General features: G+C 38.5%; 1 protein-coding gene across 1 annotated transcript in view; it reads left to right on the top strand.

Moving 5' to 3' along the window:
* Nucleotides 1–8,585, top strand: part of ADAMTS5 (ADAM metallopeptidase with thrombospondin type 1 motif 5) — a 57,784-nt gene extending 49,199 nt beyond the window's left edge. The window contains exon 9 of the mRNA XM_043448759.1: nucleotides 1,555–8,585. Coding sequence (XP_043304694.1) covers nucleotides 1,555–2,122 — 568 coding nt within the window. The 3' untranslated portion in view covers nucleotides 2,123–8,585. The remainder of the gene's footprint in view (nucleotides 1–1,554) is intronic.
* The last annotated feature ends 8,804 nt before the right edge of the window (nucleotides 8,586–17,389 follow it).

Consider the following 17,389-nt stretch of genomic DNA (forward strand, 5'->3'; position numbering starts at 1 on the left):
GGCCATCATTGGAGATCAGATGCCCAGTACAAAGGGGCCTTCCCTGGGAATAAGCCTTCTCTCCAACTCAGAGGAAATACTTGAGTGGGAAACACACTTGGATTTTCCATATATGGATCAGTTGCCCCATATCCTCTAAACTTGAGTAAGAATTTGAAAGTAAATAAGTAAATTTCACACACATTAGTCAAACTGCACAAGCAGAGTATTTGTATATATTTAAATAGCTAGGAAGCTAAAACATATGGAGACATTAATGTAATTACTTAGACAAAGATTTTGGCAAGAGATGCCTCCTCTGCACTGGTGTAATGCCTTAGTGCTCAGCTAACTTTCATCCTAGCCTTTTCTGCAAACTTATGGGTATCAGAGATACTTTTACCTTTGCCCACTTTCCTGAGCAGAAGATGGATCATTAGAAATTTATCTCATTTATTGCTCATCATAAAAGCCTGAGTCAGTCCACCATAAAGTTTTGCAGACCCTAATAATTCTGGGAAATTTGCTAAGGCATTAATGTTTCTTTTTTTTTTTTTTCCCCTTTTGATACCAGTAAGCTGTGGTTACCCAGTTACAGAATTTTATGTTTTATTTTCTTTCCTGCCCCAGCAAATCCAGAGTGTTAGGTAGAAACAGAACCAGAGCCTCCACCCTGTCTCTAGTCTAACAAATAATTAAGCCCATGGTTTCTCAACTAGTCTGAGCATTGGAACAGTGGGAGAAACTCCAAAAGTACTGCTGCCTCTGACCCATCCTGAAAGATGAGGATTTAACTGCCCTGGATTCAGATTTACAGGCTTTGAACTTTTTCCAAAATCCCCATGTGATCTTAATGTGCAAACAAGTTTGAGGAACGTTAATTGAAAGATTTCTGTGAGATTAATTGAGGGTAGATTTTTGTTGGTTTCTGTTTATGTGTATCCCATTTTGTGCCAGAAAGAACATAGAGTAGCTTTATAAATTTTGAACATCATAATAAAGATGTGTGCAGGACATCCCTTCTCGGTTCAGTGGTTAAGACTGCAGAAGGCACAGGTTCAATCTCTGGCCAGGGAACTAAGATCCCTCATGACTCATGGTGTGGCCAAAAATAATAAGAGAAAATTTTAAAAGTAAATAAAAATCTGTTGTTTAAAGAAATGTATGCAGTTTGATAGTCTAACTATAAAATATATTTTGCTATAAGAAAACCAATGTTTGAAACCAATTTTAAGCTTTAATAAATTGAAATTTTTTAATTTTAATACCTTAAAACTGCACTAAGATAAGGTGATGTGCCAGTGCTAATCATTCAGTCAGTGTCCGACTCTTTGTGACCCCATGGACTCTCTCTGTCCATGGAATTCTCCAGGCAAGAATACTGGAGCGCGTAGCCATTCCCTTCTCTCCATTCCCTTTGATACCCACCCAGGGATCAAAGCCGGGTCTTCCACACTTTTAGAAAATGTCTATTTACCTTATCTATTTGTTAAGCGTTTTACTTATATTTTTTTTTCCTTCCTCCCCCCTCTTCCCGTTCGTTCTCTCTCCCCTGCTGGACATCCCTGCTTCCAGTAAGGGTTACACTGACGTCGTGAGGATCCCCGAAGGGGCGACTCACATAAAAGTCCGCCAGTTCAAAGCCAAAGACCAGACCAGGTTCACTGCCTACTTAGCCCTGAAGAAGAAAAACGGTGAGTACCTGATCAACGGCAAGTACATGATCTCCACTTCGGAAACCATCATCGACATCAACGGGACCGTCATGAACTACAGCGGCTGGAGCCACAGGGACGACTTCTTGCACGGGATGGGCTACTCGGCCACCAAGGAAATCCTCATCGTGCAGATTCTTGCCACAGACCCCACCAAGGCCCTCGATGTCCGCTACAGCTTCTTCGTTCCCAAGAAGTCCGCTCCAAAAGCAAACTCTGTCCCCAGCCAGGGCAGCAATAGCGTGGGCTCGCCCAGCCCGCAGCTGCAGTGGGTGACGGGCCCCTGGCTTGCCTGTTCGCGAACCTGTGACACGGGCTGGCACACCAGGACGGTGCAGTGCCAGGACGGGAATCGGAAGCTGGCGAAGGGCTGCCCCCTCTCCCAGAGGCCTTCCGCGTTCAAGCAGTGTCTGCTGAAGAAGTGTTAGCCCTGTGGTTACGGCCTCCTGCCGGGTCGGCTGAAAGGACGGCTCTCGGATGCAGGCGCGGGGGACGCAGGGTCCCCCGAAAGCGCAGAAAGTCACACCCTGCAGCGTCATCACCCACGGGGAGTCCGATTATGGGCAGAATCTGCCCTCAGCGACCAAAATGAAGGTGTGCACTGCTTCGTGGGACAGTGGTGACCTTGGGACGTGGAAACACTTGCGAGTTCTTGAACATCCCCTGGGCCGACGAGATTGCAGAAACACGGATGAATGTAGAAACAGGGAACATTCGAAGATGGCAGAGCAGTCTCTCCCTCGTCACCTACCTCTTATAGAATGTCTTCAAAGGCATCATAATCATTTTCATGCATATTATTTACACAGCAGCTTATTTTTATTGTTTGTAAATACATGCTTCCTTGGTATGTCACTTTATATCACTTGGTTCTATTAAAATATATATATATATATATTTCTATATAAAAAAAGTATTTGACCAAAGGAGGTCTGCAGCTATTTCCACTCTTTCCAGTTTCCAGAAAGAGCTGTGGATGTTTTACTGGAAATTAAGAACTTGCTGCTGTTTTAAAAAGAGTTAGTTATACGTTCAGACTACGGGAGATATAATTTTTGTCAAAAACCATTTTGACAGCAAGCATCTTCTGAGACATTCTGAAAAGAAAAAAGGGTCTCAGTGTATCTAGTCATTTAAATATACGCAGGGGTCTGTTTATTTAAATCACTAACTGCCTGTATTTTTTCAGGCAGCCAGACAAATTAATGTATCATGAGGAGGTAGAAGAAGTGTTTGTGTGTGCATCAGTATTCAAAGGTCTGAAAATTAATTACCTCCTGTTAAAATTTAAAAGTAAAAACAAACAAACAAAAATACCTGCTTCACCGTATTTTCAAGTTAGATTTTCACAGCTGCTTTCTCTCTCTGTGGCTCCTATCTGATATCTCACAATGTGTCGTATCCATAGAGAACACACAGCGAAGTTTTCAATCACATTCAACACTGGTATACCTCTTACCAGCAAGCCTTTATAGCGCCTTTTGTTTTCGCTCGTTTCTTTGCTTTGTTCAAGGCTTCTTAACCTACGATGTTTTGGACTTGTTGACTTGGTAGTCAGCCGCATGTAGAAGTGGTTATCGTTAATGTGGCTAGTGCAAAAAAAAAAAAAGGTTACTATTAACAAGACTGTTTCCACACCATAGGCAATAATTCTTTGCATATTTTTTTTTAATCCAAGTATACTGATACTGTTAAGATTGTTCCCAGTTAGAAAGCATTTGGTTGTACCAGTGAGTGATGAAATGTGATGGCCTTTGCAAAGTTTGCTCTTACTTCCATAGCCTGTTTAGGTAGATTGTGAGTTGGAATAGTTAGGCATGGAAAATTTTTCCAGTCATCTGCATAGAAACTTCATAGGCAATAAACCATATCCCTCTATGCCATGGTTCAGAAAAACCAAAATATTACATTTTATTTGGTTTTTCTTTGTGAAATAGCACAAACAATTTGCTTTTATGAAATTTTCTAATAATCCTACCAAATGTGCCCTATTATTAGAGATTTGCTTATAAGGATATTAGGGAACTACTATTTGAGTTTCCTTAAGCTCATGAGAGTTTATTTTTGTCATAACATATTTTTAATATAAAAGAAATATGTAATTGATCTTGCTATAGCACATTCATTTCAATAGACCAAGGGAATGGATATCTCTGTGTTTTAAGTATTTGCTCAAGAAATCAAAAGTGTTCATCATTCTTTGGGTTTTCGTAGGCTGACTTTGCTTTAGACATGGTCCTTTTTCTTAATCAAATGCCAGTTAGAGAATGGAGGCCTTTACAAGACTGGTAACCTCCATTTGATGAAGGTACCAGATATGAGGCACTGAGAGCAAAGCTGTTCACGTCAGTAGAAAAAAGTAAAAATAACACTGATCATTTGACTATGCCGAGAGAATTGACAGACCAGCTTTACTTTTTCCAATATTCAAAATAACTTGAATCAAGTAACTCAGCTATGGCAATTTTTTAATCTTTTGTGGTTGTATTGGCAGTAACATTAAAAAATAATTGAAGAGCAAACGTGATTGTCTCCTATTCTACTTCTCCATATGTATTCATAGATTTTAAAATATGATTTACCAATGATTCCCTTTTTCCCCAAATACCGAAGTTTTACACTTCTCGTAGGAGCAATCCTAGAGAGTTTAAAATAAATAAATAAACCACTATTCCATGCTTCTATCTAAGGGGCTTTTTTAGTTTTTTTTTTTTTTTCCCCTTGTGCGGGTGTCAGTAGATTGACTAAGGAATGTATGTCTAAACTCCTGAGAAAATATATAGACTGGAAACTGAAATTTAGAGAAATGGAGTGTTTAGTAGACACAGAGAATGATAAGCAAAGGGAAAATCCTCAATATATGCAAAGTAATTTAGTTCAGTTTCAGGTTGTGTTATGCCTTTTCTTTTTCCATAGCTGCATCTTGAATTAAGAGTGTAAAATTCAGGATGCTAGAAGCCACTTCCTAAAAAGAAAAGACTTTAAAAGAGTCTGTCTGAAAAAGCTCAGGTTAGTAAGAATCTAATGGCACTCACAAAACTAAACACTCCAGATTGTTTCAGTAGATAAAAGGGAGCCCAGAGCAATACAACATTTATTTCTTCTAGAACAGAAAGTGTCAAATGAAGCCCTACCTTGTTGTTTAGAGGTTTAAGGACATTGTTTTAATTTATTCAACCAATTCAATGTCCTCTGCCTTCCTGTGGAAACAGTTTTAGCACATTAAGAATGAAGGGATTAATCACAGACAAAAAAAAGTTGCAGCACTGAAAAAAAAAAAAAGTAATTTATTGTTTTTGCAACTGGTATGTGAATTTGTGTGATAAAATTATTTATTCTTATTTAACGAAAATATGTGCAAATTCTTCTATATTTAAGATGTTCTGCTGTTGTCCTACTTTTTAATTTATGCTTCATGTTTGTGTATAAAGTACACTTTGTGAATTTACATAATATATGGCACTGGTTGCTTTTGTATTTTTTTTTTACTGAAAGCTTTCTGTGTGAAACAGGTGTATATGTGTATATTCCTCATGTATTCTTATTCTGATACTGTCCCTTTCCTTACTAAGGACATTTTAAATTTAATCTTCCGTGGCTAGTAATATTCATCACTTGTAGTTAAGTTAACAGGTCTTTGGGTTCCTAATCTTCCCAAACCTCAGCTAAGAAACACATTTATTCAAGGAACTAAGGTCTAAGTTTAAAACTAGAGTATCTAGGTAGCCTGGAAGCTTCCAGTAGAAGCTAAGACAATTCAGAGTCAGGTCCATACACTTTCACTGACGAACTTGGACAAGGAGCTGTTGATATATCACAACCTCCAAATGATATCAATGATAATAAAGCAAAATAATGTCTTCTGCTGCTTTAGAAACCCTTCTTAACATTAATAGCATTTCCTCTCAGCATCTTTAGAAATTTGTAAATGAGAGTAAACAAATCGGACTTAAATGATTCAGATATTTGTAGTCATAACTGTTTCTGCAAGTTTGGGATGTCCATTGATATGATGTTTTATTATTACAAGTTAATCTTTTGGAGGGATAATAGGATTTGGGACAAGCAGGGACACCTATGATCACACCAGCTTGCCCCAGACTATAATTTCACGATTTGGTCACAGTAAGGCAAAACACCTTTGGACACACAGTTGACCAGATCAATCTTTGGTTCTGATGTTTCTCCCCTTGGCTCCTTCTTTATTAACAAGGTCATTTTAATGGTTTGGGAGACAACAGCAGCCAGATCCAAAGAAGTTCAGGGCTTGTGCTATAACTTAGAGTTCACTGTGAAATAAGACTGAACTTAACAATTGCTGGATTTTGCTAATAGCTTGTGGCTGAGTATGAAATCTTATCTGCATGATGAGTGACTATTATTAATCTGTTAATAGTCAAACTTGAAGTCATAAAAACACCTTATATTTTTTTTAACATTTCAAAGCTACAGAGTAACTTCTGAGTTACTGTTTTATTCTACATGAATGACCTTGAGAACAGAAATGGCCATTTAAGTTCAGGGTCAAGGTGATCTATCATATAGACACACAGAAAGGGAACTTGTAGGTTTTCTTTATTATTTTTCTTATTTGCCAACAACCTGTAGTTTTAGGTTATCAAACAGGTAGACCAACCAAGTGGGTAGATCAACTAGCCCACTGAAAAATACAATCTTTCTAATAGCTTCCTGTTCACGTGAACTACGGGGCTTCCTTTGTAGCTCAGCTGCTAAAGAATCTGCCTGCAATGCCAGATATCTGGCTTTGATTCCAAGGATGGGAAGATCCCCTGGAGAAGGGAAAGGCTACCCACTGCAGTATTCTGGACTGGAGAATTCCATAGACTGAATAGTCCATGGAGTCACAAAGAGTCAGACACGACTGAGCGAGTTTCACTTTCACTAGCATGAACTACAGAAATGACTTATCAAGTTACAGCTCTTAAAACATATCAGTCTATACTGTATACTGAATGTCTTATTTAATTAATGTATGAGAACATATTGAAACACCAACCTATGCATCAGTGATTCAGAAAATGCAAACATACATAGTGTTCAGATCAGAAAAGTATTCCATCTGGCTATCCTGTTGCCATGATATCATAGTTATCAATGCAGATTTTGTAGAAAAGATAAAGGAAAGTGTTGTTAGAAAGTGTTGGTTTTAAAATGGAATAGGACTAATATATATATATTCATTAGCTTGCACTCTCTTAATGTTCTCTCAAGTTTGCTGTCTGTGGTCCGTATCTTACATCTCCACCAACTGGTCCATGTGCCCTGCCATAGGTCAAGTGAAGGAAATAAATAATGGCCCATCATCCTATTGCGGGTTTGATCCTTGGGTAGGGAAGATCCCCTGGAGTAGGAAAATGGCAACCCACTCCAGTATTCTTGCCTGGAAAATCCCATGGGCAAAGCAACCTAGTGGGCTACAGTCCATGGGGTCCCCAGAGAGTCGGACAAGACTGAACACACACCTCACACATCTTCCTATAAGGCACTGCTGCAGCAGAATGATCCAAGTCTAACACTGTGAGGACAACTGTGATTTACAAATAAAACAGGGCATTTTTTTTTTTAACTTTTCCTTTGGCACAGTCTAATGAACAATTGCAATCTTTATCAAGGTGCTAGCATTTTCAGTGACCCAGCTGCCAAATGCAGTATTTCTGAGTTACTATTTTATTCTACATGATTTCTTGGTTTGCAAGAAAGAGCTCTTTAAGTCTTTTTGTCAAAGCTGGACACAACTTGATAATCAAGGTTTGGGAAATTGTACCTAATGGTCATTCAGATTGGCAGGGTTTAGTGACAGAAGCTCCATGTACATTGAGTATATTTAAGGTGACATCCAAACTTGAAAAGCATCAGGTCGCCACAGCCCAGTTTTAGATGAGTCACATTCTATCATGTACTAAGCCATCAGCATTCCTTTCAAACAAACTTGTCTCAAGTTGCTTATACACAAAGGAATTTTGTGTATATTTGGCTGGACTTCAAGTTTTGCAGTATTTTATGTCTGTACACTTGGCTATTCTATCTCCATCTTTTCTGTAACAATTCACAACATATTAGAAACATTTCACCCCATGCTGAGTGTATCTAAGATACAGTATCATACTGTGTGACTTTGTGAAACTAGACTTTGGATTAAGAAATTTATATTGTCCCTGGATGGTATTTTTGCATTACACACTCCAGCATAACATAAATATAGGAGTTGACAAATACTGCTTACATTTTAATAAGATCATTCATAAGAGGAAATCATGCATGCGCTTTGTAAATAGACTGCAGATAACTAAACAGATTGCAAGAATATGTTGGATTTGATATAGGCAGTGGCCACGGATATTTGATTTCTATATTAGTGTCTGTGAGTCAAGTCAGGTAATAAACCTAAATAGGTATAGAACTGATATTTTTAAGTCTTGAAAGATGCTTTCAAGGCAGAGTAAAATATTGAAGATTTACATACTGTATACAAGCCGTAAAATGTACGCTGCTTTCTACTCTCAATTTTCCAGAAGTGATGGCATTTTTCAGTAAATACAATGCTGTTGGAAAACCAAAAAAAAAAAAAAAATCTTGGAAAACTAAGACGGGTCTTGTTTAAAATGTCTCTTCAGCTTTGGCATATTTCAAACCTGAAACAGCTATTGAAAGAGTTACTGTGTTTTGTAGCCTGCATTCCACAACTGCTCTGTTATTCAGGTAAACCACTTGAAATAAGATGTTTGGGACCTTTACTGTAATATTTTTCATTAAGGAACAATATCCTATTTTGTAAAACATTTCCTTATGTGTGACTTTAAACTGTAAAATTAAACATTGGTTTTGTGGTTTCAGTGGGCATAATAAATGTAAATTGTAAAATAGGTTAAAGTATGTATGGCATATAATATGTTTTAGAGGTAGAAACTATTGTCTATTTATTCTTAATTTTCTCATAACAGCAATAGGATCAAGTTAGGTCTTAATGAAGCCCCAGGTTCTCTATAATTTCTACCATCTCTTATCCACTTTGGCACAGGCCTTTAATAGTTTGTCTGTCTTAAACTATAATGAACTTTTGCTTCAAGTTCTTCTTACCAGACCATCAGCCCCTAAATCTGTCTAGTTTCAAACTTCTGATGTTAAATTGGAACCACAAGCAACATAACCTACCTACTTCATCCTTATTTTTATAAAGACAAATGTATTCTAGCTATAAAACTAAACAGCCAAAATAATAATGCATGCATCGAAATTTAAAAGGCATTAACATTCACTAGCAAAAGGCTATTTTTTGGTATCAAATTTATAGCATTAAGATTCTGAAGGACATGAATTCCTTCTAAAACTGAAATCATTACTAGTTAATGTACATTGCAAACACTGAATTTCTCTCTCTTATCAAATAGTATTTCAGAATTGTACTTTAAATTTTCTTCTTGGTAGGATATATAGTGTTGAAAGAAATAATTTAAAACACTTAAACATTTAGAAGTCTGGTATATTATAATTTAAGATTATTGAACACCTCTTGTGTCAGGCACAATAGTAAATACCTCACAATTTTCTCCCAGGTTTTCCACTCCATGACCCTTAGGACTCTGGTCTTAAGATCCCAACATTGCAGATGGCCCTCAAATCATAATTGTCAGTGATTGTCTAGCTGTCACCAAATACCACCCACTAGTATAACAACTTTAGATATTTATTATCAATTATTGGCTTTTTAAAGGGAGTCTGAGGGAGGGTTTGCAGGGTGCATGGAAGAATGTGTGAGATGGGGGGGGCTAGGGGGAGAATTTAAATGACCTAATGTGTGGGCCCTTGAGTAAAAACAAGAGTGATCCTAAAATTCCAATTAAAATGGCATGGAAACTGTGGAGAATTGGGCAAACAGTGAGAATAGAGACAAGAGCTTAGAGTGTACAAAGAGCTGTTGTTCAAGGAGAGAGAATTTGATTTAGAAAACCAGTAACTGGCTGGAAGGGGAAAAAACACTTTGGTATTTAATCTTACAAACTCCTTCACATTAATATTGAGTTGGTTCAGGCAAAGTAGAAAGTATCAAAGTGGTCCAGAGGGTAGTTTTTAGACTAGGAGTAAAATGAACAAAGAAGATGGTTCAAAATGGAACTATAGGCATGTGAAAAGTCCAAGCCATCTTTAATTCCTAGATTCTCTGTAGTCTTTCTTGACATATTGGGCTGGCAAAAAAGTTCTTTCAGGTTTTTCTGCAAGATGTTATGAACTTTTTGGCCAACTCAGAACATATCTTGAGAGCAAAGTCTTTTTGTTTGTTTCTTCACTGCCATCCCATCAGCTACCCTGAAAGTACCTGGCAAAAATAAATACTCATAAGTACTTGCCAAATGAAGGAAAGAAGGAAGGATTGGATAGCAAACATGTAGATAATCGTCACTAAAGGGATTCAGAAAATGGTCAAAGACATCATAGTAAATGGGTAGGCAACGAAAAAAAAATTTTTTTTTTTTGGCAATGAAACTATTCTAAATAGGGAGCACTGACATTTTAGACAAAAGGTCAAGAATGAAGGGAAATAAAAGCAGATGCATGGTAGCTCCTTAATTCCAAGACAGATCTTTAGTTCCTAGGGTGACATGTTGTAAAGGAATTCTAAAGATGTCCCTCCATAATTCCTAACCCTTGATCATTCAATCAAATGCTAATCCAGACACTGCTGTAAAGGCATTTTGCAGATGGAATTAATCCTACTAACCTCTCTAACTCAAGAGAGGAAGGTTACCTTGGATTAACTGGGGGTGGGGTGGAGGGTTCAAAGTAATCAAATAAACTCTTAAAGACAGGAAAGAAAGGCAAAAGGGCAAATCAGAGAAATTCCAAGAATGAGAAGGATTCCATGCACCACTGCTGACTCTGAAGATGAAGAGAGGGAGTCAGGGGCCAAGGAACATAGAATCTAGAAGCTGAGAACAATCCCCCAGTTGACAGCCAGAAGGAAAACAGGGACCTCAGCTCTACACCTGCAAGACGAAGGATTCTGGCAACAGCATGAAGTTCAGAATCAGAGACATCCTCAGAGCCTCCAGAAAGGAATGCAACTCTGTTGACACCTTGATTCCAACCTGGTTACACCCAAACCAGAGACCCAACTGAGCCAAGTTGAGCCTGATGTTTTTCAGTCAATAAGTTATGTCCGGCTCTTTGCGACCCCATGGACTGCAGCACACCAGGCTTTCTTGTCCTTCACCATCTCCCTGAGTTTGCTCAAACTCATGTCCATTGAGTCAGTGATGCCATCCAACCATCTCATCCTCTGTTGTCCCCTTCTCCTCCTGCCCTCAATCTTTCCCAGCATCAGGGTCTTTTCAATGAGTCGGCTCTTGGCATCAGGTGGCCAAAGTATTGGAGTTTCAGCTTCAGCATCAGTCCTTCAAATGAACATTCAGGATTTATATCCTTTAGGATTGACTGGTTTGATCGCCTTGCTGTCCAAGGGACTCTCAAGAGCCTTCTCCAACATCACAGTTCGAAAGCATCAATTTTTTGGTGCTCAGCCTTCTTTATGGTCCAACTCTACATCTAAACATCTATTATTATCTCACCATAGAATTGTAGATAGAAGATAATAAACTGGTGGTGTTAAAACAGCCTAAAGGCTGCCAAGTGTATAGCAATTTGATATGGCACTTACAGAAATCTAGAGTGGAATATTAGAAAGGCTACCAGTTTAGACCATTAATCAGAATGAACAAGGTTAGGAACCAGTTCTTGGGGTTATGGTATAAGAAGGGGGAACACAAGAAAAACAGAATCTGACTTGCTAAAACAGGCACAAAGGCTTGAGATCAGACCCTCATCTAAGCTCACTTTGACATGGAGTCGCTTGGGCTGCTGGAAAAGTAGTCCATGTATACACCTTGACTCAAGGACAAGATGAGCTAAAAAACTTGAGGGGAAGTGAGAATCTGTTGCTACAGATTAGAACAAGCGAAAACAGGATTAAAGCAGGGGCAGAAGGGATAGGAGTTCATGGAATAGAGAAATCTATTGCCTGAAACCTTGTTCTCCAAAATGCAGCTAAGAAATCTTTTATTGACAATAAATCAGTGAATAAAAGTTTTGATCAAATAAGTCAAAGTTTTAATAAGGATGTTCTGAGTATAAATTGCTATTATTGAACCATTCCCAAATTTTGTGGTTTAAGACTACAGTGTATTGAAGCTCATGATATGGTGAGTCAGGCCTCAGTTAAGTGATGGGCCTGCTCCACATACCAACTGGAGTTATTCGATGAGATTCATCTGTAGCTGGACTGGACTAGAGGGTCCAAGACAGGTTCACCCACAAGTCTGGCATCTTGGCAAGGACAGCGAGAAGGTCGGGCTCAGCTGGAGCCCTCCTTTTTCATTTAGTCTCAGGGCTTTCCCTGAGGAACGATCTTTTCAGCAGGTTGTGGTCAGTCTTCTTACAAGTGGCTCAGAAGGCCAAGAGTAGGTGTTTCTAGAGAACCAAGTGGAACCTACATGGTTTCTTGAGGCCAAGACTCTGAAGTCCCAGAACACTCTTTTTCAGCCCAACTAATTAAATATTTCACAATAAAGGAATCAGCAACATTCATAGATCCTTCCTTGATTCTTCTAAAGTTGAAAGATTATACGATACGCTATTCTTTGTAGTTATCAACCTTTTAAAGTTAACTTTTCTTTGCAACCATGTCATTTCTACACAAATAAATGGAGGCTTTCATTTCAGGGGAAAAAAAAAAACAATGTTTAGGACTACAAAGACATAATAGTTAACAATTAAGTGGAAATCATTACCCTTTATATTCGTGTGAGTACAAAACCAGTGGGCTACAGACAAGAAGTCACAGTCTTGTAATTAACTTGGTATACCAGCCCAGACTCTAGGGAATCTTTCTGGTTGGGTGGGAAACATGAATTGATTTTTATTGTTTTGCTCTGTTCCGGTTTTGTTACTGTAGTTTTCCCACTATGCATGCTTTTCCCTGAAAAAACATTTCAATGTGTCTGAAAGTTGTTGAAGCTCCATGGACCAGGAGTGTCTGACTTAAGCAGGTCTCAAATTTAATATTGCAGAGAAAGTTTAGGTTATCAGCTGTACATGTGGAATTAAGCAAATAATAAACAAATATTTATTTGCTAAAATATGTTCAGCCAGATGTATACAATAAAATTGTTCAATCATCTGCAGGTCATTTCATAAGCAAGTAAAGCGACCCCATGGACTGTAGCCCCCCAGGCTCCTCAGTCCATGAAGCTCTCTAGGCAGGAACACTGGAGTGAATAGCTATTCGCTTCTCTAGGGAATCTTCCCATACCAGGGAGTGATCCCAGGTCTCCTCTTTACCGTCTGAGCCACTAGGGAAGCCCCTCTAATTAGAAGGATGAAGATAGGGAATGTCCTGTCTAGGAAATGCAGATAGCACTGTAATTTGTCTCTATTTAGTACAGACAACATCGAGTTCTAGCTCCTTACAGCGATAGTCCTCACTCCTAATTCTATTAGTTCCTGTGTCAGTGGTCCTACAGGAAGTTAGGTGTGTTAATCACTCAGTCGTGTCTGACTCTTTGCGATCCCCTGGACGGTAGCCCACCAAGTTCCTCTGTCCGTGGAAATTTCCAGGCAAGAATACTGGAGTGGGTTGCCATGCCACTCTCCAGAGGATCTACCCAACCCGGGGATCAAACCAGGGTCTCCCACATTGCAGGGGGATTCTTTACCTTCTCAGCCACCAGGGAAGCCAGAGACTATGGTTGAATCAATATAAATCTATCAACACAGAATTTTAAAGCCATGTACTTCTGAAAATGGGGCAGGGATTTGTAGCAAGGACAACCTGTCTGTTGCATTTCTCTCCTAGTGAAATAATAAAACTGTTTCAGTACTGGTGGAGTATTTCTGGAGCCCACTATCTTTGTTTTTATAATCCAGTAGAGTCCTGAACCTTCTTTGGATTTTGGTATTAGTAAGACATCAGTATATGAGCTCAGAGACAGAATTTGACATGAAATCCAGAACTGTCATAGAAGATGCTATTTTCTTTCTTCTCTTTCTCTTTTTCTTTCTGTTTTTTCTTCTTTTAGTAATGCTTCAGGGTCATAGGAAGACAGAGATCTCTCCAAAATAGGCCCTTTCTAGTTGTTTTCATTTTCCTGAAAATAATTCTCTCAGAGAAATTTTCTTTTAATTTCTCATCTTTTTAAAAAATCTATGTTGTATAAAAAGTTTAAACTTCTTAAGCCAAATATCACTTTAAGAACCTGATTAAACCTGTGGTTTGCTTCATAAATGGATGTACACACAAGTATTATACACAATTACTAGAGAATTCCTAGAACTTCGAAGCTGAACAAGAAATTATAATGCAACAGAAAGAAAAATAAATATGTTTTAAATGGAAATATTCTAATAAACAACTTTTTGCAAGTGAAAAATTTGAGATTAGAATATATTTGGTATACATTGATAAGTTTAAAAAAATTTACTGTTCACTTAAAGAATATAGCCTGAAATGATATTAATACTATCATTGTGATAATAAATAATTATAATTCCTCAAGGACCAGGGAGAGGCATATAGGTGACCAAGAAATTATATTGCAGTGTGACAGTTTCTCTGATAGTTAAATACACAGTCAGTCAAGTGATACAGTTGCCAAAGAACCAATTAGACTCTTGAAGTGTATTGATACAGTTCCATACAGTGATTGTGTTCCTATTCTCCATGCTGCAGACATTGTTAATGTTAATGTATTTCACCTTCCTCCTTGCTCTATATTAATAGTAGGGCAGAAGAGACTGTCATTGCAAAGCTGAACCAATGCCAACAATCAACTATCTTTGGAATACTTGTTCTACGAGAAATTTTTTTTTTAAGGTTTAAATCCTTGTTGAATTTTCTCTTTGTTGAGACAAAAGCATTTCTCATTGACTCAAGTTGCCATTTCAATTCTGGGAACCATAATTTAAAAATAATGTAAACAGACTGAAGTTCCTTTAGGGGAGAGAAAGAAGTTGGAAAACTGAAGGAACTTACAACAATGTCCTATTTTGTATGGTTTGAAAAAAGAGTTGGAACGGGACTTTAGAACAATATATATAGTATATGTATTCATATAGTTGATGAGTTATCATGGGGAAGAAAAAGTATAATTGTTTTACAGAACAAGAAAGGGCAAAATTAAAACCAATCAATAGGTCAAAGTAAAGACCAAAAGTGTAGGCAAAAGTGTCTACCTTTCTCACACTGCAACTTTTGTTCCAAAAACAAGTGCTCTAGAAATACCATAACTGGTTTATTTTTACCACTCCCCTCCCCCAGGGAAGTTTTCCAAAACTACCAGTGTACCTTTGGAGATATGTGTGATATATATACAAACACACACACACACATTGGAGATATGTGTGATATATATACAAACACACACACACACACACACACACACGATGCTGAACCTGAAACCTGAAGCCCAATACTTTGGCCACCTAATGCAAAGAGCTGACTCATTGGAAAAGACCCTGATGCTGGGGAAGACTGAAGACAAAAGTAGAAGGGGGCAGCAGAGGATGAGATGGTTAGATAGCATCACCAATCCAATGGGCATGAATTTGAGCAGGAGATGGTGAAGGACAGGGGAGCCTGGCCCGGTGCAGTCCACGGGGTCACAGAGAGTCAAACTCGACTTAGCAACTGAACAATAGCAGCAACGACAATACATACATAGATGTGGGTTTAATATATATATTACTTGTAAGCATGTTTAATAAGGGAAGATCCCCTGAAGGAAGAGATGGCAACCCACTCCAGTGTTCTTGCCAGGAGAACCAGAGGGGCCTGGTGGGCTATAGTCCAGGGGGTCTCAAAGAGTCAGACATGACTGAACATCTGAGCACATGGTTAATAATACTTATCTTATTATTTCCTTTTATCCTGTAGTCAGCTGTATACTTCAGGAATCCGGTGCACAGTGCTGGCCAATTATAAGAGCCTAGTTTTACTTTTCCGTGGTACAGTAGGTCTCATTCAGAGCAAATCCCCCCCTTTCCCCCAGGGGGATATTTGACACTGTTTGGGAATGTTGTTGATTGCCAGAATGTAGGGGTCAAGACACTACTAGCATGTAATGGAAGGAATCAAGAGATTCTGCAATGCACAGGCCAGGCATTATCTCACCCAAAACGTCAGTAGTGTTGAGGCTGAGATACCACCTCAGTAGGTAACTCCTGCCTGCTCTGCCTGTAGAAATACACATTCTCAGGAAACTACCTTTTATCTTCTAACGAGATGGGAGTCAACAGGCCTCTGATGCTCTTCTCCTTGGTGCTGTGATACTTGGAGCAGTAGGATCTGAGGGCCATGCTTCATCATTGGGACATTGGCACTTGGTGGTGTGTTTCTTCATACAAGAATCAAATAACCTCAGGTAGGTTATGAGTCCTGGGCATATTGGGACAATTGATGGATTATGCAGGTGAGCATGACATAGACTGATGATAGGCAATTACTATAAATCACCGTTAGTCTGACTTCCAGCCACATGCAACCGATTGCAAGAAATGTGTGGAAACTAGGCCCCGTCCATCCATTTTAGAATATTAATATTGTGCCCAAAGCCAGGTATGCACATTTTCTGAATGAGCTAAGTGGAATATTTCCCTAATAGCCAAGTGAAAAGAATTGAGAAGAATGAAAGTTTTGTTCCTTCAAGGGTATGTTTAAACAATAGTTTATTTTAGATGCAATAGCATATATATTAAATGATAACTGCTATAAATGAGTATGTGTTCCTTTCTAGGGAATTCTAGAAATACAAAAACTCTAAGAAATACAAAAACAAGGTAAAAGTAAAAGTGTTGTTAGTTTATTTGTGTTCAACTCTTTGCAACCCCATGGACTGTAGCCCACCAGGCTCCTCTGTCCATGGAATTCTCCAGGCAAGAATACTGGAGTGGGTAGCCATTCTCTTCTTCAAGGGCTCTTCCCAATCCAGGGATCGAACTTGGGTCTCCTGCATTGCAAGTAGATTCTCTACCATCTGAACCACCAGGAAAACCCTAATACAACAGAAAATCTGAATTCAGTTTTCCATGAGTCACTAGTAATAGATATTGTTTTTTTGTTTAAGAATAAGAGTTATATAAAGGTTTATATATGAGGTTTCTTGCCAAACTATACATTCTCAAACTTGGCTCTTCAGGATAGCCTAAATGATATTCTAACTGACTACTGAGGGAGAGAAGTATTTTTTTGTTTTTTGGTTTTTCTTAATCATACTAAGTGAAGTAAGTCAGACAGAGAAAGAGACAAATATCATATGACATCACTTTTATGTGGAATCTAAAAAAAAAAATGATATGGTGAACTTATTTACAAAACAAACAGACTTACAGACTTCAAAAAATACAGCATACTAACACATATATATGGAATTTAGAAAGATGGTAACGATAACCCTATATGCAAAACAGAAAAAGAGACACAGAAATACAGAACAGACTTTTGAACTCTGTGGGAGAACGTGAGGGTGGGATGTTTCAAAAGAACAGCATGTATACTATCTATGGTGAAACAGATCACCAGCCCCAGTGGGATGCATGAGACAAGTGCTCGGGCCTGGTCACTGGGAAGACCCAGAGAATCGGATGGAAGGGAGGTGGGAGGGGGATCGGGATGGGGAATACGTGTAAAT

This window comes from Cervus canadensis, chromosome 27 (genome assembly GCF_019320065.1).
Source record: "Cervus canadensis isolate Bull #8, Minnesota chromosome 27, ASM1932006v1, whole genome shotgun sequence".
NCBI lineage: Eukaryota > Metazoa > Chordata > Mammalia > Artiodactyla > Cervidae > Cervus > Cervus canadensis.